The sequence below is a fragment of the Echinops telfairi genome, unplaced genomic scaffold (assembly GCF_000313985.2).
Source record: "Echinops telfairi isolate 266 unplaced genomic scaffold, ASM31398v2 ScPeMD7_7457;HRSCAF=8495, whole genome shotgun sequence".
NCBI lineage: Eukaryota > Metazoa > Chordata > Mammalia > Afrosoricida > Tenrecidae > Echinops > Echinops telfairi.
In genome coordinates, this window is record NW_022111357.1 from 18,768,982 (window position 1) to 18,792,783 (window position 23,802).

The 23,802-nt window shown below is 56.2% G+C and overlaps 3 protein-coding genes across 8 annotated transcripts in view; 1 reads left to right on the forward strand and 2 right to left on the reverse strand.

Annotated features, from left to right (window-relative positions):
• Nucleotides 1-9,173, forward strand: part of UBXN11 (UBX domain protein 11) — a 28,932-nt gene extending 19,759 nt beyond the window's left edge. For both annotated transcript variants that reach the window (XM_004705336.2, XM_045299143.1), the window contains 7 exons: nucleotides 6,213-6,427; nucleotides 6,649-6,726; nucleotides 7,404-7,518; nucleotides 7,600-7,703; nucleotides 8,601-8,674; nucleotides 8,745-8,885; nucleotides 8,962-9,173. In XM_004705336.2, the coding sequence (XP_004705393.2) occupies nucleotides 6,213-6,427; nucleotides 6,649-6,726; nucleotides 7,404-7,518; nucleotides 7,600-7,703; nucleotides 8,601-8,674; nucleotides 8,745-8,885; nucleotides 8,962-9,154 (920 nt within the window). In that variant the 3' untranslated portion in view covers nucleotides 9,155-9,173. The remainder of the gene's footprint in view (nucleotides 1-6,212; nucleotides 6,428-6,648; nucleotides 6,727-7,403; nucleotides 7,519-7,599; nucleotides 7,704-8,600; nucleotides 8,675-8,744; nucleotides 8,886-8,961) is intronic.
• Nucleotides 9,174-9,779: 606 nt separating this feature from the next.
• On the reverse strand, nucleotides 9,780-11,128 carry SH3BGRL3 (SH3 domain binding glutamate rich protein like 3). The gene is made up of 3 exons (XM_004705086.3): nucleotides 10,994-11,128; nucleotides 10,336-10,503; nucleotides 9,780-10,235 (listed from the first exon to the last, which is right to left on the reverse strand). Exons 1-3 carry the CDS (start codon nucleotides 11,039-11,041, stop codon nucleotides 10,170-10,172), a joined length of 282 nt encoding a protein of 93 aa, XP_004705143.3. The 5' UTR covers nucleotides 11,042-11,128; the 3' UTR covers nucleotides 9,780-10,169.
• Nucleotides 11,129-12,308: 1,180 nt separating this feature from the next.
• The window catches only part of CEP85 (centrosomal protein 85), a 40,441-nt gene continuing 28,947 nt past the window's right edge, over nucleotides 12,309-23,802 (reverse strand). For all 5 annotated transcript variants that reach the window (XM_013005372.2, XM_045299014.1, XM_004705087.2 and 2 more), the window contains 7 exons: nucleotides 21,010-21,162; nucleotides 20,229-20,371; nucleotides 18,733-18,829; nucleotides 17,755-17,805; nucleotides 15,462-15,569; nucleotides 14,207-14,432; nucleotides 12,309-13,897 (listed from right to left, as the gene is read on the reverse strand). In XM_013005372.2, the coding sequence (XP_012860826.1) occupies nucleotides 13,737-13,897; nucleotides 14,207-14,432; nucleotides 15,462-15,569; nucleotides 17,755-17,805; nucleotides 18,733-18,829; nucleotides 20,229-20,371; nucleotides 21,010-21,162 (939 nt within the window). In that variant the 3' untranslated portion in view covers nucleotides 12,309-13,736. The remainder of the gene's footprint in view (nucleotides 13,898-14,206; nucleotides 14,433-15,461; nucleotides 15,570-17,754; nucleotides 17,806-18,732; nucleotides 18,830-20,228; nucleotides 20,372-21,009; nucleotides 21,163-23,802) is intronic.

Here is a 23,802-nt window from a genome sequence, read left to right on the forward strand (position 1 = left end):
ACAGGAGTTCCCAGAATCCTCAGGAGAAGGCCATGCCCACACAGAGGCCTCATTGGTTCTGACCTGGTTGACAGGCTAGACCCCACCCCTTCCCTCTGAGTCCTCGAATTGACACCAGATCAAGACACCACCACAGCAGCTTTCCTGGCCTTTCTACGGAGACCTGCCCATGGCTCAGATGTGCACCAAGGAGGCAGAGGCTGGCTGCTGTGTGGCGGGGCAAGACATCAGGCCCGGTGACAGTCCTCTGGACGAGATGCTGTCCAGGAGGCAGGAGGCAGATCCAGGATGGACTGCAGACAGGAGGGCAGGCTCAGCTCTGCTGCCCAGGGCAGAGCTGCAGGCAGGGCCCCCAGCACCTCACACTCATCCACTGCACCACCTGAGGGAGCGATGAGGCCTTGGGTCTGTCCCTGGGTCAGAGGTCTGCACAGCAAACTGGTCTCAGGCACCACATGACCCCCACAGCTTCCTGAAGGATGCCCTTTGACCTGGCGGGTGGGGTGCTCCCACCCCTCTGAGGACTATCGTTGTTCTCTAGCACTGTTGTGATGCTGTTGTTCTAAAGCGCCATTGAGTTCGGGCCAGCCCATAGCAACCCTATGCTCCACCGAGCGGGCGGAACGCTGCCCGGGCCTGCAGCCTCCTCCAAGTTGTTTCTGTGCCTGAGCCCAGCGGGCAGCCCTGTGCGTGGTGCCAGCGTCAATACCTCTAGTGTGACGCGTTCGCAAACACGCATCTTTCTGTTCCTTCAGGAGGCTGGCAGTCTGGCGTCGGGAGGGCTCCCTGTCAGCTCGGAGGGAAGGGCCTTGTTCCTTGGTGGTGTTTTTCCTTTGGTTTCTTGGGGCTTGGACTCCATCTTCCTCCACCTCTGCTTAGGTGACCTGCGCCGTGTCTCAGAAGACATGGATTTAAAACACTCCACACGACTATTCTCTCAGTAACACGACAAAGAAACCTATTCCCAAATGGGATCAGAGCCCACCGAAGCAGCCATCACGCCAACTTCAACTCCCAGGGACCCCACGGAACACACTAGAACTGCCCCACGGAACACACTAGAACTGCCCCCCGGGGTTTCCACGGCTGGCACTCTTCACAGAAGCAGACCGCCTCTGCCTTGTCCTGAGGAGGGGCTGGTGGATTTGAACCTCCCACTTTCAGTTAGTAGCCGAGCATCCTTAGAGGAATAGGATTTACCACGTAGTTTTGGGCGTGGAGGGACACAATTCCATCCTGATGGCTGGACTCTGGCTCTGTGATCCCCTCTGCCCGCCTGTCTGCTGGCGGGTCCCGCAGGGCCGCCTTTGGTGCTGTGAAAGCCACCCAACCGCTCCTTCCCGGAAGTCCCCTCTGTGGCCCCCGCCCTGTCTTTGCTTTCTGATTCTCCCCAGTTCTCTGACACCCTTTTTCCATTTGGGTGCCCCTGTCCCTGGCTCGCCCCTTTCTGCCCCCAAGTCCTCATCTCTGGCTCATTTTCCGGGCCCACTCCCATAGAAACTCACCCCATGGGCAGGGCAGCAGGCCAGGGGAGGGGTGAGCCAGAGGATCTGTGTTGGGCCAAAGTGGGGATCATTGAGAACATTCTAGAGCAGGAACTAGCTGCCTTAGGTATGAGGATCAAGTGGGCCCACAGGTTACCATCCCGCTGCCCCCCATGAGAAGCCGTACAGTGGCTTTGCCTCAGGCTGGATCATGCACCCCGTCCCATCACAGGGTGGAGAAAGATGAAAGGTGGAGCCCTGACATGCTGTGGAGCCTCAGGGCTCAGAGCTCAGGTTAACTCTTGGCTCATCGTGCTCCCTCCTCCCTACCCCTCTCTGAGCTCCTTCCCCCTCCTTCCTGAGCTCCTCTACCTCCTCCTCAGCTCTCTGAGCTCCTCTCCCCCATCTCTGAGCTCTTCCCCATCCTCCATGAACTCCTCCCCCTCCTCTCTAAGCTCCTCCCTCCCTGAGCTCCTCAGCCCTCTGAGCTCCTCTCCCTCCTCCCTGAGCGGCTCTCCCTCCTCAGCTGTCTCTGAAATCCACTCCCCACCATCCTCCTTTGGAAGCTCCTCTTCTCCCCATCCAGTTCCTGCCCTCCTCCACGTCTCCCTGCCAGCTCCCACCCTTTCTCTCTGGATTGGAATACTCTCTGCCGCCCTGCAGTCTAGGCTCCTCCTTTCCCTGGTTGCCACTTCTGCTGGGTGTCCCCACTCCCCCACTGGATGTGCCTTGCCCGTTCTCTCCCCTCCCTTAGGCTTGCCTCACAGCCCCCCCTCCTCCACATCTCAGTGCTGACATGTGTGGGGCACTGAGTTGCCTCTCAGAGCTGGCCCAAGGCATTGTGGGAAGGGATCTGCTTTAGGTGGCCAGGTTCGGGCTGAGGGTGGGGGGGGGTCTGGGTTGCTCTGACCCTGTATGAGCAGTTGCTGCACCGCTCTGTGCCCATTTTCTCGGCTGTGTGCCTTAGGCTGCCTCCAGGCTAGAAGGCGAGTGCTCACTGCTGCCGGCTGCGTGGTCAGTGAGCAGACTGCAGGAAGCGTCATGGAGAGTTCTGGGGGTACCTGGCACGTGGACCTGGCGTGTGTGTGTGTGTGTGTGTGTGTGTGTTTGCACGCATGCAGACACGGGATTGGCTGTGGCAAGGCGGGCTGGCCTGGTGGTGTGTTGGGGAGACTAGCCTGCTGGCTGCACAGACAGCTGGGCAGGAGCAGTGTGGTGCTCACAGGGCCTGGACAAAGGGCTTCAGGTGGGATGGAGTCGGCCTCTGTCTGGGCGGGCCTCTCAGAGCCTGCTTTTCTCCCCGGGCCCCTCTGAGGGCAGCGTGCCCGCGGCCTAAGTCCCAGGGCAGGGCCCAGCTAGCAGGGCAGCTTAACAGCTCCATTTCCTTTGGGGTCTTGTAACAGTGGGTGGTTCCCCAGGGACCCGCCTGGCCAGCCCCCGTGCAAGCCCACCTGCTGATGGGAAGAGTGGAGTGGGGAGCCAGAGTGACAGAGTGCCCCCAGAGTGACACTTAGGCGCTGCGCCCCACGGTGCACTGGCGCCCATGGCCTTCACTCGGGTCCAAGCAGGAAGAGCCGAGTGGGACAGCGCCAGCACCCAGCCCCAGGGAGCCGAGCAGTTCTACGTTGTCTGCCAGGGTCCTCATGAACCTTGGTCAAGCCGACTGCACTTCGTGTGGCAACAGCACGCAGGGTCGGGCTGCTCCAGCGTGGCATTCAGGGACACTCGATGTGGCTGGACTCACAAACAAGCACGTGACAAGGGCTGAGAAGCCCCAGCTCGAGGGGGCTCCTGGGAAGGATTCTTGGAGGAGCTGGGGTGCTGGGAGCGGCCCAGGCGCAGGCCTGTGCTGAGCAGCAGGGTGGGCATGGGTGACAACAGCCAGCAGCTGCCAGGCACTTCCGCCAAGCCTAGTCGCCGCCCTGTAAAGGGGCGGTTATGACCCTGGTACCAAGGAAGACGGAGCAGAGGCCCAGAGAGGTCTGTCCCCTGGCACACGGTCACATGGCTCAGTAATGGCAGAGCCTGGCCGTGTGGCTGTTGAGCCCAGGGGGGATACGGTGATGGCAGTGGGGGGCTGGCTCTGACGGCCAAGGAGCTCAGACTCGGGCATCACTCAGGCTCCGCTCCATAGTCTGGTAAAATCTTAAGCTCCCGGAGTGGCCTGAGGCCTCAGGGACGGATGTCCCCCCCATCTCACCTGCTCCCCTCCCTGAAAAATAACCCCCTGGAGCTGCATCCCAGGGATCCACCAAGAAGCAGTCTGTGTGGCCACCAGAGCTCTGGAAGCCACGTGACCTGAGCACGTGGCCTTACCAGGCCCAGCTTCATCATCTGGAATGTGTTGCCTCCTAGGCGCGTGGCGCAGCCACCTCACTGAATCACCCTGACAGACAGACTCCCCACTGACTCTGTGGGGCAGGGCAAGGGTCCCCCACAGCCACCCAGTCCACTGAGACGAGGGTCAAGGCTCAGGGGATGCCTGCCGGCCAGGTCTGCTACTAACTCTGCTCAGGGCAGAGCAGGGTGGGCCCTCTAATCCCTGTCCGCTCCTGTGACCCTCCACCACCCCTCTCCCCCATCAGCTCGGGGTCAGACCTCAGCTGACATCAGCCGGCCTGGCTGTGTGGCCTTCCTCTCAGCCTGGGCTCACCCAGAGCCAGGGCCCCGCCTCCTGGGTCCCCCGTGCTGCTGATCCTGCCTAGCCCACCTTGCTTTCACTGAGCAGAGCCGAGTGCAGCTGGCCGGGGGGGCTGCCTCTGGGGCCACTTGTATCAGCCAGCTCCCCTGGCACTGCATCTTGGTCACAGCCCCAGGGGTCCCTGCAGCCCCACACCCATCAGCTCCCCGAATAGCCTTGGCTCCCCGAGGCAGTTTGCTGGAATCAGCCTCCCTGGCTCTGTGCTGCGTGGTCAGTGTTGGCCAAGTCACCTGACCTCCCAGGTCTTTCTCACTCGCCTGTAGGAGTCGGGTGGGACAGCAAGCACCAAATATGAGAACTTCTCTATTGTTATTTTAAGGTTGACCAATTTGTCCTTAAACCCAAACCCCAGCCTCCTGTTGCGGAGCCCTTGACGATGCCAAGTGGCCCTGTGTGGCGGTCCGAGGCTGTACATCTTTAGGGGAGCAGGAGGGTTAGCAGACGGCGGCTTTCCCACGGCGTACCAGTGCTTCGTGTCGTGAATGAGGGGGGTGTCCGTGTGCGTCACTTTGTGTTCAGCACACAGCTCGGCCAACCTCCAGAGCTGCCCTGGTGTGCCCTGGCCTCCACCCCCGTGTCCGGGAGGTGTCTTCTCCCTCTTGTTGGCGACTCTGGTTTGAAGGAAAGCACCATCTCGGTCGTTCTGAAGCCACAGGGGCGCCCAGGGCGATCTGCGCAGGTTTTCCCGCCAGCCAGAGTCTCGGGGGTGCAGGGAGCCCCTGGGGGACATGGTGGCAGGTGCAGCCTCACGAGTGACGGCAGGGTGGGGGGAGAGGGAAGGCCAGCTGGGCCAACTGCTTCGTTTCCCACAGGGCAACAGGAAGTACAGCCACCCACATCCGCACCCCTGTGCCATGCCTCTGTGCGGAAAGGAACTGGGTCCCCAGAGTCCTGACCCACATCCTGCTGCAGCCGGGCTGTCCTGGTGATAAATAGCCTCCAAGAAGGCCCAGGAAGTCACTGGGGTGCTGGGTTCTGGTTACATCCTGGTGGATGGTCTATTTGGGGGGACCAGGCCCCAGCCTGTGCCCAGCTGGCAGCCCGCCCGCCCGCCTGCCTCGCTGCTCCGGCACCCTGCACGGCGGCCGTGGGCCCAGCTGCTCAGAGTGCTGTGGCCCAGAAACAGCCTACACAGGCACAGTCTCAGTGGGCCCCATCCCTTTGTCCAGCAGTTGGCTGGGCAGCCCCCCTAAAAAAAACCGGCCCAACCCCGCCCCCCCCCCCCCAAGGGCAAAACGGTGGGAGACAGACTCAGTCAGCCCCACTCAGAACCCAGCCCCGGCCCACACGGCCCTCCTCCCGGTCCACCTCCCCGTGGTGGGCCTGTTTCCGAGTGTGAGGCTAAGATAAATAACACCTGCCGTTTTGCCTGGGGGAGGGCGGTGGCCCAAGGCTCCTTGGGGGCAACAACCAACCGTGACTGTGCAGAGCACGCCCTCACCTGGTCATCCTGGGCTCCCACAGCCACCATTCGAGAGGCCAGTGCTGGTGGCCATTCAAGGACTTGGCCAAGGGGTGCACAGCCAGAAATAGGAGCCGGGACCAGAACCAGACGGCCGTGACCCTCAGGCCGAACTCTGCCCCGTGCTGCTCAGCTGCCAACCCCAGCGCCTGACGGACAGACCCGGGACCAAATCCTGTTTCGGCCACCTGCGACCCCTGGCCCCCTGGCCCATCACTTAACCCCCAGCCTAAGGAGCCCTGGGGTTCAGTGGGTCAGGTGCCAGGCTGCTGACGGAGAGGTCAGAGGTTCAAACACCCAGCCTCTCCCCAGAGGATCGAGGGTTTCAAGCCAGGGAGCTGTTGGAGTTGGTGGTGGGTTTTGGGGGGTTAACCTTAGTTTCCTCCTCTGCAGATGGTAAGCCCCACAGCAGAGGGTTGGTGCAGGAGTGAAGGTGACAATGGGTATGGACGCCCCGAGGGCACAGTGAGCTGCCCTTGTTTCCTCAGGGAGTGACTTAGGGAGACGGTGGCCCCCAGAGCCATCCCATCAGGAGAGGATCATGGGGGCCCACCCTCTTCGCCAGGGGACTCGGCGGTGCCCCCGGAGGTGGACTTTGACAGGCTGCTGGCCAGCCTGATGGACCTCAGCGAACTGGCGGCCGAGGGCGAGACCCAGGTGACGGCAGTTCCAGGTGGCGCGAGGCTCCGCCCCCTGGAGCCCATCCCTTTGAAGCTGTACCGGAATGGCATCGTCATGTTCAACGGGCCCTTCCGGCCTTTCCACGAGCCCTCCACCCAGGTTAGGGCCGGGGGCAGGCCTGGCCACCGAGAGAGCGGGAGGTGGTGGGGCCCATCTCACCCAAGCCCGGCCTGCCAGGCACCTCGGCGCAACCACAGCAGGGGACCCCTGTCCAAGACCGCTGGGAAATAGCCCAGGGCATTCACCAGCGGGGCCTGCTGGGCGAGCAGGCTGCAGGGCACCACACACACTCAGCTTGCCCCCTTGCCCTCCCCCTGCAGCGCTGCCTCCGCGACATCTTGGACGGCTTCTTCCCTTCGGAGCTCCAGCGACTGTACCCCCATGGAGGCCCCTTTAAGGTTAGGGTCAGGTGGGGGTTGTGGAGAGGGTGGGGACAAGCAGAAGCAGCTCCCTTTGGGGGTCTTCCAGGCTGAGGTGGGGAGCCGCTCTAGTACCCTTCAGGGAGGATCCCAGCCTAATGATCGCAGGAGGAGGCAAGCCCCAGAGCGGGCTGGGAAGGGGCAGGAGGCCAGCTGGCTGCTGCCTCCCGTCCCCCGTGGACTCAGGAGCTCCCCAGGAGCCGGGGTATGGCAGGCAGTCCTGTGGGTCCCAAGTGCAGAAAGGAAAGGGGCTGGATGCTGGGGCCTAAGGGATGGCGCAGCTCCGTGCTGGGGGGTGGACTGGGTGCTGCTGGGGGCACACAGGGAGGCAGTGCCCACAGCTGGGGAACGAGTGCGCCAGGCTCAGGGCGCAGGAGGCGACCTACCCAGGTGGGGGCTGACGCGATGGGCCTTGATGGTGGCAAGTGAGGTGGTGGCACCATGGGCCCACCCCGTCACACCTCCCTCACAGTGGTCTGAGGAGGAAGTCGGTGCTGTGGCGTCAGCAGGCAGAGATCGCGGGTACCGTGGGGGGTGACGGCACCATGTGCTGTGGGCCCTGCTCTGGTGGCTGGTTCCCAGGGTCTGTCCCAGGCCTCTGTGGGCAGCAGGGCTGAAGGGCGGGGCCTGCTTTCCTCTCCCTGCCTTCCTGCCAGGTGAGCGACTTTCGGAATCAGCTCTACCCCGAGGGTGGGCTGGACCCATTCCCAGGTGAGGGCCGTGTGGTGGGCCACGGGATGTTCAAGGCCTCAGGCAGTGTGGACAACTCAGGTGAGCACAGCCCGAGGCTGCTCCTGCGGTGCTCCCCTCCTCCCGCAGCCAGGCTCCCAACACCCTCCTCCCTGGCCGCAGGCTCCCAGATGACTGCCGAGAAGTTTCTGAACAGGCTCCCCAAGGTCATGATCCGCCAGGGTGAGGTGGTTGACATCAGGGGCCCCATTCGGGATACCCTGCAGGTAAGATCACCCCAGACAGCCGCCCCTGGACTCTGGGACCCAGCAGTAGGCTGGCGGGAGGGAGTGGGGACAAAGGGGTTGTGGCAGGAAGAGGAGAAAGTTCAAGGTTCAGGCTTTGGGATGAGCCCCCATGGCCAAGGTTGCCCGTTATGGATTAGACCAACGCAATCTAATTCAGTCCCAATATCCTCTCCTGGCTGCTCCCCAGCCCCCTCAAATCCAACAGGTCCTCACAGAACTCATCACCCTTCCACTCCTCAGCCTGCTGCCCCTCCCCCTGCCTCAGGAAGGACACACCTGTTCTCAGGACGCCCCTGCCTCCTTCACCCCACAGTGCCAAGCCCTGTCTGCTCTGTTGGCTCCCAGAACTGCACCACCCACCAAGCTATCACCCAACAGGCCTTCCTGGGAGCCCCGCCGCCTCCTTGGAAAACATGTCTGGGATCTTCTGTGCTGAAATCCTCCTAGTGTTCTAGGGAGGAGCGGGGAAGGCTCCTTATCTCTGCCCTCCAGGCCGCCAGACATACAGCCCCTCCCTCCCTCCAGCCTCTACCAGTCCAACCTGTTTCCAGCTTCAGCAGTTCCCTCTGCTGCCACCTCCTCCAGGGGCCTCTCCTGAGCTCAGGGTCTTTGCCCGTGCTGCCTGGAACATCCCTGCTGCCCCCGCCCCATTTCTAAGGACTCCTCAAGCTTCAGAGCACAGTCTAGATGTTACTTCCCAGGATGGCACCCCACTGGCTGTATCTACGGAACGGACCCCCATGTAGACTAAGGGGAAGCACAGCTGGAGGGGTGGTGGCGAGGATGGGGCAGGTGCTCTAGTTCCACGCCTTCTTGGGTCCCGGTTCACATGGAGCCACTGCCCAGCTAACCCGCCAGGTCCCTCTGTCCTTCCAGTACTACTGCCCGCTGCCAGGCCGCATCCAGGAGATCATGGTAGAGACGCCTGCCTTGGCTGCCGAGCGTCAGAGGTGAGGACCCGAGGGGGGGTGGGGGTGGAGACTGGGCTTCCCATGGCACTGACTGGCCCGGGGTCTGCAGGAGCCAGGAGTCGCCCCAGACGCCGGTGCCCCCACTCTCCATGCTGCGCATCAAGTCCGAGAACTGTGAGCAGGCCTTTCTGCTGATGATGTGGCCCAAGGACACTGTGGGGGATGTGCGGACCCTGCTCTCGAGGGCTAGGTGGGTGCTACAGGGGCACAGGCTGCAGGTAGGCCCATTCCTCCAGATCCACCTAACCACCCTGGTCCGTCCCCAGGGCCATGGACTCCGCTGACTTTGAGATCTTCAGCACGTTCCCACCCACGGTCTACAGTGACGACACAGTCACGCTGCAGGCCGCAGGCCTGGTGCCCAATGCCACGCTCCTGCTTCGAGCCCGACGGGCCCCACTGCCTGTCTCCCAGGCTCACCCTGGTTCCGCTCCAGACCCTGGCCCCAGCCCCAAATAAAGCTGCTGCTTTGCCAGGCCCTCTAAGCCCAGCCACTGAGCAGGGTGCCAGGGTGGGCGGGGAACCCAGCTGGGTCTGGGTGGGGGGTGGTGCGGACGCCCCCTCGGTAACCCGAGCCCCTGCCGGTCAGCCTGGCTCAGGTCTTTGTCCTCCAGGTTCTTCGGGCGCCCACGAGGCCTAAGCAGTTCCCCAGCACGGAAGGGCTGGTCCAGCGGGCTTTCTATACCCACGTCCGCAGCTGGGCCTCGAGTGTGCGGCCTGCAGATACATTTGCACAAATGCACAAGCCAGTGGGACACAGCCCTGGCCCCAGACCGGCAGCAGTGAAGCTGTACCCCAAGTCCCATGGCACACCCACACTCGCTGGCCCCCAGACAAGGAAGCCTGCCTGGGCGCACACTCACACCAAAGCCTGGACACTGCACAGGCCTGAGCTCTGTCCCTGGGAGCTGCCATCCACACAGGCCTGCTAGCTAGACACAGATGCAAGTACATGCACCATCACACACACACATGACCTGCCACCTGGGGCTGCTAACTGCCCTGCCACAGTGCCCCGCCTCAGTCACCTCTCCCAGCCTTGCCCCAGATGGCCAAGGCCACGACCAGACAGACACAGCGCCAATGGAATGGACTGTTTAATTGTCTGCATGCTCCCCTGACAGGGATTGCGGGGCCTTTGGCAGAGCCCTGACTGCTGGCACCAACATAGTGCCTGCTGGGCCAGTACTGGGCAGGTGGCCGCCTCAGGCCTGGCTGGGGTAGCCAGCTAGCCCTGGAACTGTGGTTGAAGACTAGTGGATTCGGAATGTTGCCTTTGAGTGGGAAGAGGGGCTACGGTTAGAGGGGAGGAGGGGCCTGGGCTGGGGGAAGGGTGCCAAAGTCAGAAGGTTAGGAATGACATAACTGGTCACAAGGCCCTTCACAGCGGGCGGCGGCCACCCGGTGGCCGTGGCGCGAGGACGGGAGTGTGCCTGCAGAGCCAGGGGCGGAGGTGGACGGTGGTGGGCGTGGCTCAGGCCAGCTTCAGGAACTCCTGCAGTGTGTTCTGCTCCACAGCCTCCACGAAGAGCTCATAGTCCTGGGGGAGGGCGCGAGGCAGGGGTGGGTCCCGAGAGCTGGCGCAGGAAGCCCCCCAGTGTCGCTGCCCCTCCCCAGCCTCCAGCTCCCATGGCACATACCCCACAGTACTGGTCCCCGTTGACAATCTGGGGTGGGGTGGCCTTGGGGTTGCCCGCCAAGGTTCGCATCTCTTCCCGCAGGGCGTTGTCCTGGGAGATGTCCACTAGCTGGTACTGGATGCGCTTCCCATCCAGGATTCGCGTCACCTCACTCTGCTGGGACTTGATCTGGGGCAGAGGGCCAGCAGGCATCAGAGGTCAGGCTGGGGGTCCTGTCTGTGACCAGACACGTTGGGCCCCCTCCACACGCTGGGAAAGGCTTGTGTTCACTGGTCAGTTGGGTAGGTGAGTCAGGCTTGTGGTGTGCAGGATGGGAGGGGCGAAAAGCTACAGGGGGGGTAGCTAGGAGCTGAGTGGGCCAAGCCGGCCTGGAGGCAGGTAAGGAAAGACCCCCACCGCCACCCCACGGAGAAGGTTACGGATGTGGCGGGGCAGCCGGTCGTGGGGGTGCGGAGGGCAGCTATCTATCTAGGTGATGGGGGATGGGTACAGGCAGTTCGGACCTAAGATGCCTGAGGAATGGGCCCTGGATGAGGCCCCCAGATCTCCGTGGTCCAGCCCAGGCCCCGCTGCTCCACCCCTGTCTTGGGGGGCGGGTCCGGAGCTCCAGCCCCGGCCCCTGGCTGTCCCCCCACGGCCCGTCTCGGCGCGCACTTACTTCGCGGGAGCCGGTGACCGAAGTGCTGTAGACGCGCAGGCCACTCATGCTGCCTGCGGGCGGGAGGACAGGCGGGGGGCGACAGCGGCGGCAGCACGGCCGAGGAGACGACGCGGCCACTCTCGGGAGCGGTTTCCTTCCTGCTCAGCGTACGAGTCACTGCTCTCGGGGACCAATGGGTGGCGCGGGCCAGCCAGTGGCTGGGGCGGGGCCTGCGTGACACCGCCCCGCGCCAGAGGCCTTCTCCCCCTCCCCCTCTGTGGCCAGGCGCCACTAGACCTCAGTCCCACGCAGGGCCACTCCTTTTGTAACCGCCTTCTCAGGCCCTACCCTGTTTTAGGGTGCCCAGGGTGAGGCTGGGGAGGTGGGACACGATGGCGAGAGGCCGAGGAGGGTGAGGGCGGGGCCGGGTTTGGTCCCCCACCCCACCCCCCACCGCTAAGAGGGTAGCGGGGATGCTGCAGCTAGCTCCTGCCTGGGCTGTTGCCGGGACTCAGGTTCTCAAGCTTGGACCCTTGCCTCCAGACCCACCTCCCCCAGGATGCCCCCACCGCTGCGCTGGCCCTGGGTGGTTGGAAAGGCACAGCAGGGGCAGCCCCTGCTGGCGACTTCAAAGGCACTCTCCCCCTCCACCCCCCCAGGTGGGCAGGTTTGGACACAGAAGGGTGGCGGCCACACCCTCAAGAAGCCCCAGGGAGACAAGGAAAGAGGCCAAGCTGGTGTGGAAACCGCAGTCTGGCCTCAGCTGTACCCCCCCCCCCCACTGATTCATTACTGATTCACTACACTTGCTGGGGGCCTCCAGCTAAACCCGGGCTCTATGGCACTCCAAAGCACATTGCTCACAGCAAAATGCAGGTCAGAGAGAGCAGGCTCCCGCAGCCAGGCCAGCTTTGGAGGCCTATCTGTGCCTCAGTGGCTCCCAGGTCTTTTGCTCAGACAGAGAACCACTCAGCGAGACTGCTACCAAATCGAGATGGATGGCCTCGCTTCCTCCTAGCAGCCAGGAGCTGTAACACTTCCTCTGGGCAGGCTGTTGACACACTTTCCAATGACAAACTTGCTCTATGACTCAGGCCAACTTTGCTCAACAGAGAGGGGTGTGGGTAGATGTACGTGTATGATGTGCCCCCACAGAACAAGAGGGGGCGGGGGAGCAGAAAAGCAAGTGGCACAGACCCAGGCATGAGCCTGGGCCTTATTTACCACTGTCTTGGGCACTTCAGTAAACACCAGCCTTTGGCTTCAAAAAGCCAAAGCAGCAGGGGTGAGGTAGGGGCATGGTGGTGATGGAAGGCTACAGAAAACTAAGGAGTCTGTTAAATATTTTATTTTGTAGTCAAAATAGGCAGTACAAACCAGTTAACATAAACAAAGATTCATATAAATACCTGCTTATCAACTTTACAAGGAAAAATACCCGTGAGCATGGTGGCCGGGCTCCAAACGCAAGGCAAAGACCAGCCAGGCGGCTCTGCTTTCAGAAGCAGGAGCCCAGAAGCGGAGGGCAGGGCAGCGGGGCTGCTCCAGTGGAAGGGTAGAGTCCCTCCCTCCACGGGTCCAACACCATGGAAAAACCCTTCTGTGTGAGGGGCATTCAGACCCAGGAGGGAGGTCCAGGATGCTGCTCAGGGACTCCTGAGCTGCTCGGGGCTCCTTCGTGCCCTCCTGGCTCCTGCTTGGCCTGGCTTCCAATCTAGGGTCAGCCTGGGCCAGTCCCAAGAGCCAGACACCAACAATTGTGAGATGCCCTCTAAACCAAGAAGGCAAGATAACCCAGGAAAGCAGAGGGTCCAAAGACCCTATACAAACTCAAAACAAAAACACTGGGAGTTTAACTTAAAGGTACTCCGAGTTCTCAAGGAGCCCAAAGCCAAGAAAGTCAAAGCCCTCCCCCGGAATTGAGGCACAAACAGCCCAAGCTTGGGCCCCAGCTCCAGGAGAGGGGAATACAGCTTGACAGTTGGTATTCTGTGGGGAATCCCACCCACATCAGAAGCCACCAAAGTGTTTATAATTTAAGCCCAAAGCGGATGGAGAGTGGAGGAAAAGGGCCCCTGAGTCAGAGGGCAGCCAGAGAGACTGGCCTGGGGAGCACATGAAGGCCCTCGGCAGCAAGCTCTGGGCCTCCAACCCTTGTGGGGACTTTGCAAGTGAAGACATTCTTCAGAGGTTTCTGCTAGAACAAGAGCCCTGAAGCAGCAGCAGCAGTCTGGGGCTGAGAGAGACCCCAGAAAGCTGCTAGCTCAGCTCCCTGCAAGGCTGGCATATGAGGCCCAAGAATTCACAAGCAGCCCTTATGTTAGGGACTCGGACAGCCAGGCCTCTTTAAGGAGTGCTGACAAGCAGCAGGATCAAGTAGAGAGTGGGGGTGAATGTGATCCTTCCCAGAGGATGGAGACAGCAGTCATCCTCTAGCACGATGTTTGCCTCCAGCATCAGTTGAGGCTGGGAGTAGTAGTGTGTGAGAACTTAGCAGCTCTGCCTGCAAAAGTTAACTAAGAACTCACCCTCAGGGTGAATCAGGATGAGAGGACCAACATAACCCAACAAGGCAAACCCATGAACAGGCGTGGCTCACTGATCCACCCTGGGCCCCCAAGGCAGACTCACTGCCCCTCTTCTCCAGGAATAGCACAAGACAGTAAGCACAAGTGTCAGGGCAGGGACCGGTGGGACTGGACTCTCAGCAGCCCAGACCCTCCCTGGAGCAATAGGGCCTGCCCCTCGCCCCCAGCATTCCTCACTGTGTGACACAGTTTTCTCCCATGGCCTGGGCATATCTGTCTGACATGGTAGTCCGTAAGTCCTCGATGTCACAGCGCAGTTGCCGAATCTCCTCTAACTTCTTCCTAATCACATCTGGCTTCTGCAAGTCCACCGGAGGCCCTGGGTGTTGGGCAGCTAGGGAGGAGAGGGGTCGAGAGTACCTGTCAGTAGTCAGTTGGGAAAGGCTTTCCTGTGAAGGGGCAGCATGGACAGGCAGCCCTACAGCCAGGGCTTTGGGACATGGCACTTCTTAAAAAGCTAACTTGCTGCCTGAGGCATCTGGCTGCAGCTACCCCATAAGAATACCTGCTTCCCAAATCGAGCTGTGACACACGTGGGGTAGCCCTATGCCCACACTGCACTAAGGATGGGGAAGCAGGAGAGAGGGTACACATACCCCACCCCCCCACATACCCACCCACCTCTCTGGGCCTGGGGACTCACAGTGAATGCCTAGAAGCAGAGAGAGATTGGGGTCATGGCCTTGGGCTTGCTGGGTCACGATGCTGCAGACTGCCTGCAGATCTTGAAGGCAACTGGCCAACTCCTGTTGCAGCTCCAGTGCCAGCTGGGCCGTGTCTGGTGGTGGTGGGGAGCCCGGCTGGGCCTGACGCAGGTGTTCCTGGAGCGTCAGATTCTTCTCAATCAAGTCCTGGTTTTGCACCGAAAGCTGAGCAGACAGACAGGAATGCCACTCATTCACCCAGGCCCAGGGAGAGGCCCACAGAGAAGCTGGACCATGGACCTATGTATCCATGTGTGGGGAGGTGGGGGAAAGGGATGGTGCTAAATTACAGGTACATCTTTTATTGCTTCCACCAACACTTTGGGTCCCCCTCAACCCAATAGCAGGCCTCCTGCAGGGAGCATTGGACCCATGGGGTCCAGCCTTGTTGAGGGAGCGGCCTTCAAGTTAGAGATGGCCCTGGCCCTAGGAGCTAGCTGAAGCCGGTCCCTCAGCCAGCTCTGTGAGCCAGGCTATTAGAGAAGGCTTAACCTGAACTGTGAAATCCGAGGAGACACTGCTTTCAATCTCTCCCTGCCACCCCGACAAAGGTGGCCATCAGCCAGCCTACTCGGTGGACGTCAGAGGAATAAACAGGGACAGGGCAGTAAGACAGCTAGTGGGAACTGGAAGGCCTGGAGAAGCAGCAACTGGAAAACCCAATACTAGAATGCCCTGCCTTTGCCAGTCTTCCAACGATGGAGGGGCCTTCAAGAGGTAGTGAACAAATTCTATTATCTTTCAATCCCATTTTCCAAGCCTACTCAAATATGTCTGTTTCTCTCCTCTTCCTACACAGTTCTCTCCTCTCCCGTTCTTTCCCAGCTTACCTCTGTTCTGCTTCAAAGGTCCTGACTCCAGGGGTTGACTTTCTAGGTAGCTTGGTCAGTGAACTCGGTCGCCCCCTGCTGACAGCTCAGTTTACATAAGGATACCAAACCCATTTTCTTGAACCTTCCCTCTAATCCAACAAATCAGTAGCTGCAGGGAGACTGACAATGTACTTCCTGCATCCAAGATGTCTATCTGAGTGATTTAGCTCACGCCAAGACAAACCGAGGGCCTCTGAGAGGAGGGATGAGAGCAGGTCCTTGCCCACCCCTCAGCGGGGTCTTCTCAAGCTCAGGGATCTCATGGGGGCAGCAAGGTAAACAGAGTAATCAGGTTTGAGGGGGGCTGGTGGGTGCTGCTCACCTCCTTCACAGCTGTACGCAGCTGCTGCAGCGCAGTCTCCCTCCGCTGGGCCTCCTCTCGTAGGGCCTGGCTTATTCCTTCTTCTTGAGCCACTTCCTGTTCTAGACTCTGAATCACACAGCAAGGAGTGGTAGAAAAGTACACCCAGGGTAATATGGAAACTCACTCAACACTTCTCTCTCCATTCCCTCTTTTCGGGACCCATGCCACAATCCTTGCTCAGACCCACCCTTCACTGCTAGAAATGTCACAGCAGCCTACCCATGGAGTCCAACTCTTGAGGAGGGCATTCCAGGCCAGTCTGTGGCCTACCTACTTTTCCAGCCATATCCCTGCTTCTTCCGCTCCATCCCTCCTGCACTCTAACCACACTGGCTTCCTCCCCAAGGCTCCACCCAGCTCCTCCCAATGCCTTTGCCTAAACTGCCTTCTGCTCTGTTACCCCCAAGAAGCCTCCAAGGTTCACCTGAGCTTCCCTCAGTCTGCAAACTGGATCCAACTAACCCTAGTCCCACCTTCCTAGCTCATACCTCTCCCACGGCCCAGGAGAGACATGTGCTTAATATTCCACTTGGATGCTGATTCCTCTTTCCACCAGCTAGGATTTTCCCCAGGGCAAGACACATGCCGTTCAATTCAGTTCAACATTTACTGAGCACATCAACTGTGTGACACACATTAAGGACAGTCCCAGTCTCTGAGGAGTTCCCAGTTGAAAGCTCTTGACAACACTGTGCGTGAAGTATTCTAACACACACGAGATGGGGTAGAGTAGGCACTGTGTGACCGTGCGTACCTCAGGGAGGCCAGAGAAAGTATGTATGCTTTTACCTTCTCCCAATTACAAAAACTATTCCAATAAACTACAAACAAATTAACTTTCCCATGTTATAGTAATAAGGAAAATACAACAGCCAGGGAGAATGTCTTATTAAGAAATGCCAGGTATGACCACATTCAATGCAGCTAATTCTACCAAATTCCAAGTGGCATTTTAGTTTGTCTAAGTAGCCCCATCATGGGTAAATGTACCATTTTAAAACTTTGGGCTTTTCCGACTTTTGTGTGATCTCAGAAGTCCAGGGAACCTATTTTCAAGTTCAATAAATACTATACTAAGGCCCTGGATTTGAAATACCTTTCATAGCTTTTATAGCTTACTCTAAACCAAAAGCCGCTGTGGACTCAGTGACCCTCCAGGACAGAGAACAGACCCAGAGGGTTTCGGTGGCTGTGAACTGTATGGGAACGGACCACCACAGCCTCCTCCCAAGGATGTGCTGCTGGGTCTGAGTCACCCACCTTTGAGTTAGCAGCTGAGCGCTTCACCAGTGCATCACCAGAGCTCCTTAAAAGCTTGCTAGGCCAAGGACTTAAAGTAAGGTGACATATATATACACAGTCCAGACCCCACACAATGGCGTGTGCTGTAGCTTTCAGTTGCTCCTCAGACTGAGTGCATTCCAGGCGTCTGAGAACAGTGATCGAACTCTTCACTCCCAGGACTTCTGGGAGAACCCAACTAAGTCCCGCTCTGGCCCGCAACAGAAATCGGGAGCCAGCTTTGATTTTCCCTTATTCTGCAGCCCCTCCACACATGCCATCAGCTACTAATTCCTTTCAATGTTACCTCCTAAAAATCACTGAGATCGGTCGCCTGACATTTCCATCCCTACTACATTGCCTCAATCAGGTTCTAGCACCCGTTTCTCACTCAGAGTTTTACAACAGCCCTCTGACCTTTGCCTTGCCTCTCTTCAGCTGGCCAATTCCTCAAGACTCAAGCTTGATTTTAAATCTGAGGACATCACACCCCGAACAAGTGGTTTAACAGCATCCCATTCCCTCCCTAAAGGAAAGCTACCTTGGCTGGAGAGAACAGGCCCTCCCTGTAGTTGGAACAGCCACCTCTCCTACTCACCGCCTGACACGGAAAACGTCACCACTCGGAAACAGCTGGCAGCTCTAGGTTTAAACCACGCGGTTTCATGCTTCCACGTGCTTCCTTCCATCTAGAACTCAATGCCATCTTACCCAGCTCCTCCCTCTTCTTGGGCCTAACTCCTCCTCGTCTGTGAGGCTTCAGCATCCCTAGACCTAGCTTGCTCCCTTCCCGACTGCGCTCCCAGTATACTGGACATCACTCTTTTGTGCCAAAACTTCCTTTAGTTTGTCTTCCCAACAAGATGAAGCTCATCTTTCTTGTTGGTGTATACCTTAGCACTGAGTAAGCTGCAGAGCAGAGAACAGAACAACACACAGGCTGACGTCACGTCCAAAGATGACTGCTCACCTGTACTTGGGAACGCAACTGATCCATCTTCTGCTGCTGCTTCTCTACCACCTGAGAAGGAAAAGCCATCAGAAGGTGCAAGCGGAATGCCAGCGGTGAGGTCAGAGAGAAGGGCCAGCACCAGGACTACTAGTCTCACCGTCTATGCCCGTTGGCAGTGAGACCAGGGTGAAGTTGAGTTAGCTCTACTCGCAATCTGGCAGATTTCCACTGGGAGGGGCTCTGATCCAGACTAACCAGTCTCCCACGACTGCACCCCAAGCACAGAGGTTGAAACCCGATTGTAATGTGGACCCATGACCACCACTGGAGGGGGAGGACCTCTCACCTGAGTGACCCCAAACCAGTAGAAACCAGTAGAATCACTTTATATCCTGCTTCTTGGGGTTCTCTGCTCAAGGACATGGCTAAATGTATTCCGTGCCCTGAGATGGGGACTGCTGTGGTTACTTACATACAGCTTTTGTCACACTGTCCAAGGAAAGGCCCGGAACAGCCTCACTGCACTTTTCTGAGCCCTTGCTTTCTCTGAACCATTTCTGGGCTTCCTTTTTGGCTCAGCTCAGGCAGGCTCACCAATTAGGCAGTTCCGAGGCTCCCTGTTCCTGGTTACAGAAGCTACCTCTCAGTGAGAACGCGGCCTAGCGCCAGTGACTCTGTATGGAGCCAGGCCCTGAGTGCACCATTTTAGGCCCTGAGTGCTGAGGCATGTTGTCCCATGAACATGTCTGTATTCTACACGAGTGAAGTGTGCCTGTCACAAGAGTGAATATCTAAAATGCAAACTGTCACTATGCAGGGTTTTCCAAAAAAGAGAGGAAATGCAAAAAAAAAAAAGAGAGAGAGAAAGAGAGAGAGAGAGGGAGAGAGGGAGTGAAAGCTCTAGACAGCAGGTGCCAGGAGGCCTTGGGCTCTCATGGTTTCTTCTCTCTCCTCCCCATCTGCTGACCACCACAGCCTGGACACCCTGCAAGTTACCTTTCGGAGGGAATCACACTCCTTCTGCCAGGACTCCAGCTCTACTTTCGGACCGTCTCCCGTCCGGTCTTCCCTCACAGACTGCTTATCTTGCAGGCTGAAAGACAGACCGTGGCCTGTTCATGAACTCTACAGAGTGACCTTTGATTTCTAGCTCTACTATTTATTTACTAGATGTTGTGGGCAGGATGAGCAACGTCTTCAAACCATAGCTGGGACAGTGTCTTCAGTCCATCGAAATGTGCTGCTTTACCCAGAAGCTGCTCAGTGTGTTAGTTAGTTCCCTTCCTGAGGGGCCAAAATCTTTGATAACGTGCCATTGAATCTTTCTGATTTGTCTTGACATTTTCAAAGTAAACATTCACTGCTGTATTTGGATCAGGAAGTCACACACATACATTGCAGACGTTTTTGAACACGATAAACAGAGTTCCTTTTTCCTAGCCACGCGCCGAGCAGAGTCACCTTTAATCCTTAACCTCCCTTCTGACTCCATGTTCTCCTCTCCTGGGTTCCCACAATCACTTCCCCCATGGCCCATCTGGCTGAGATACACAAGATCACTGTGATGACAAATCCAATCCACCCCATTAGAAACTGGATCTGGTCCAAGAGGCTATGAAAAGAAAGCCATCACGGTTCGAAAGGACTCAACTGAAAAGCAGTGCCTAATGGAGAAGGCTCCCAGGCACCCCGAGTGTATGCTAGGCACCTTCCTCTACTCTCAGAGCCCGCCACAGTAACGGAAAGCAATCTCTAGGGCTGAAGACACACATATGGCTCCTGGTGACCTTTTGCTTACAAGGTTGAAGTGTAAATAACCCCTACACCTCACGAGGATCTACTTTTATAAACAGGCAGATACCTCATTTCTAGTTTTTAACGTTTCTCCATTCACCTCACATTTGTATTTCAAAACAAATCAAACTCAGGGCCCAGTTGATTCTCACACACAGCGGGTAGAATCGCCTGAGCACTTCTGAGGCAGTAAACCTTTCTTTTCTTTCTTTCTTTCTTTTAAACATTTTATTAGGGGCTCATACAACTGTTATCACAATCCATACACACATCAATTGTATAAAGCGCATTTGTACATCATTCTCAAGAGGCAGTAAACCATTCTAAGAGCAGGCAGCCTCATAGGTCTCCTGTGGAGCAGCTGGTGGGTTTGAACCAATGCCCTTGTGGATAGCAGCCCAACGTTTAACTGCCTCCGCCCCCAGGGCTCCTTCCACACAGTGCCGTCCTTCCAGAGGGTAGACACAAGCCCTGCTGCACAGCCCCCACCGCTACCTTTTCATTCCATTATTCCTAGGAACTTTTTGAAGCCTCCTTATACTTATTCCCTAAGAGGCTTTCATATGACTTACAATCTAAAGAAACCAAAGCCCAGCGAAGTAACGTGATTTCCCCAATGTCCCACAGGTGCATGTAGGACCGCCCAGACCAACACTCAGGGCGCACCACTTCTCCTTTGACCCCACCGCAGTAGTTACCTTGGTCCAGCAGCTTCCCTCTGTCGCAGGCTTTCCAGTTGTGCCTCCTTGTCCCTGCAGGCTGCCTGCGTCTCTTCCAGCAAGCTCTCCAGCTCCGTCACTCTCTCTTGCAGCTCTGTGCTCCGCAGCTCAGATTCCTTCAGCTGACAAACAGGACCCCACATTTAGACCAACAAGCAAGGGAGACTTTGGCTTCCTTTAGACACTTCCAGTCCAATTGCAAATTTGATAGATTTTAGACATGGCTCTTGAGAATTTTCTTTAATCAAGGCTTTTATAACTAGTTCATTAAGTTAGATTTCCTGGGAGAGTTTTGGTGGCCCCTCTAGAAGCCCAGGTGACTCTGATGTGTACATAAGCTTCCCCTGGAGTCCTTATTAGACATGTAGGTTCTGACTGATTCCATCTGGAGTGGACACAGGCACTCTGGCGGCATGGAGGCTTCTCCACTGAGCTGCTCACTTCAGGGTCGGCAGCTTCAATCCGCCGCCAGTCGGTCCACAGGAGCCAGAGACTATCGCCCTCATCCAGGTGTAGTGTCTTAGAGACCCCAAGGGCTCTACAGACTGTGAGTTGGAATCAACTCAGCGGCAGTGTGGTTTGGGTTGTGGTAGAAATACAAATTCTTAGTGGTAGTGGCAGCGGCGGCGGCAGGGGGTGTCAAGTCTAAAATGACTTGCTTTGAAGCCCTGCTTTTTAGAAGCTATCGGGTAAACTGTATGTCACAGATGCTGAGAAGGTGACCCTGCCTGCCCCAGGCGTGCCCGGATATTGCTATTACCTGTTGGCTCTGCTTCTGATGGTCTTCCAGGGTGGGTAGGTCAGCTAAATAGCGCTCCAGAGTCTCGATACGTTGCTGCTTCTCCCGGTTCTGCTCTGATTCTTTCTGACATTTCTTTTTCAGATTATTTATGTGTTTATCACGACCCTTGACCTGGAAAAAGAATTATCAAGAGCCTATCTCCGCTGGCTCTAGGACTCTCAGCACCCACCCTTTTCAAAGTGACCACCGTCTCTGCCCTTGGTGGTGTGGCAACTGTTTCACTGTCAGGAAATTCACCACGTTTGGGTTTGGGTTCTGGCATGAAGTTCATAGTTTCCACAACTGAACTTTCTACTCGGGGCCAGAGGAAAAGTCTCTTTACAGGGCAGCTTAAAAGCACTGGTAGCACTTCCCTCTACATCAGTGTTTCCCAAATGTGCTTTGCTGACCCCTAGGGGGCAGCTAGAAAGATCCAGGAAGCTGCAAAGAAGACCTGTACAATTTACCCGGGATTATGGGCCAAGGACAAAAACAGCTTAATTTACTTAAAAAATTCCCAAGTTAAAAAAAAAAAAGTTTCCTGAAAGGGGGGCAGTAGGTCAAATACTGCCAAACCAGTTTGGTCAGTTCTGGTGAAAAAGGTCATGTATTCTTCCCTAAACACCACAAGCAATAAAAAGTGAAGCGGTCATTTGTTAAAGCTAATGAGATGGTCAGCTCCTTGAGGGGAGGGGCTGTGTTCATTTTACTCATTATTGTATCTCTAGCACCTGGTGTAATGCTAAGCACAGTGCAGGCACTCTATTCATAAAGATATGCTGAATAAAGATGTTTTCCTTCACTATTGAGGGTTTTTGTTGTGGCTTATCGAGAAGGGGAGCTGAGGAAGGCAAGAGAAAGCAAAGAAAAGCTGAGGCAGACCCACGGATGCCGACGAGGTGGCAGAGACAGCGCTGAAGCCAAAGATAAGACAGGACTAAGCTCTGAATCTGTGGGCTTCACATTTTAATCACCCATTCCTAGGAAGCTCATTCACAATGCTGATAACCAACTCACTGTACAAAGTGGTCCAAGGGCCACAGACATTTATTCCTTCCAAAACAGCTATCAGGAAGAAAATATTAACCTAAAAAAATAGAGTGCAGGGGAAGAGACAGAAGCAAATGAGGGAGTTCAACAAGTTTTGCACACAATAGAAGACAGAATCAGAGGAGCTACAAGCCCTAGCAAGAGCCTCTCACAACTCCGCAGATTCTGCACCAGGTACCTCTGGACACAGGTATCAGCCACTGGCCTGAACGTAGGGAGATTCACTGGAAGTCAGTCTCTGGAAGCACTGGGTTGGAAACCAGTATAAGTGAAGTCCATATGTATATTAGCTCTAGGACTCCAAACCCAATTTCATCACTGAGACCCAAAAGATCCAAGCATTCCTGACTTCAGCCTCCTCACCAGGCTGCAGGTTGAAGATTCTCCTCTAGAGAAAGTAAGACCAGACACCCAGACACTGACACATGAAGGTCCCCAGGTGAAACAGGCAGTCTAAGTCTGATCACCCTACAACGAAGTCCACCATGAACTACCAAGAACCACCGTGACCCCGAGAGCGTCCGTGCCCACTGCTTCCAGATCACCCAGCTTCGTTCAACGTGAAGGACACCACAACAGAGCACAACGAGACACCTGCAGGAACACAAGAAGGAGACGTCCGAGACAGCTGTACCCGACTCTTCAGTGAGGATAGGTTCACCTGACTCTAGAAAATATCGCAAATGGATTTTTTCAAATGGGTTTTTAAAAAATAGAACAAAAGCACAGCACACAACTCAGAATTAAGAGGTACCGTATATACTCGTGTATAAGCCGAGTTTCTCGGCACATTTTTAGTGGTAAAATTAGGTGCCTTGGCTGATACTCCGCTTGGCTTACACTCGAGTACATATGGTACATCTCAGGGAAAGGAGTACTGAGGATGACTGCCTTGTAGGAAAGGTCGGGGGATACACTACTACTCAACCGCATCAGCACTCGACAGGCCATCAGCAGATTTCCACGCAAAATGTCCACAAAATTTTGCATTGGAGCTCGAACAAAACATTGGAATCTGACGCACGTGATTATTGTAAACAAAAGCAGTTTGTGTTTCAGTCACTTGGTGCTAGTTGGCATTGTTAGTACGAATGTTTAAACCTTTAGCGGCTGTGTTCCAAGCATTTTGCTATAATTTTCTTAGTTTTTGTGGCTTTTTGTCCTGTTTTTAGAAAAAATAAAACAAAACCAAAAAACATGGGTCATGAGTTTTTTTTAAAAAGAATCATCATGATAAGGAAATGGTTAGCCATGTTATCGATATTGTTGATAATAATTTAGTAAACCCTTTTAGAACACAGTCAAGGAAATGCCAACAACAGACCACATTAGACAGATTTTCCTTTTCAGAGAAAGCCAGCCAGATCCCAGAGAAAAAAAGGCAAAGAAGGGAAAAAACTGAAAAGCAGCTACCAGTTGATTTTATGGAAAGGGATCCCCGCCTTCCAAACAATCTCTTTCCACACTTCCTCTCCACATCCGTGTCCTCAGATCCAGATCCTCATCAATCTCAAGGTATGGGCCATACTGTAGTTGTTAAACACTTTTTTTAAATGTTGTGATTCAACTCTGAACTTACCAGTATTTAAGTCAAAATTTCTGTGTAATGTTTTGTATAAAAAGGCAAGGTTTAAAAAAAAAAAAAGCAAGGTTAGGGTAAAAACTTGGTGGTTGAGAACGGATTAATCAATTTTCTGTTATTTTTTATGGGAAAAATTGATT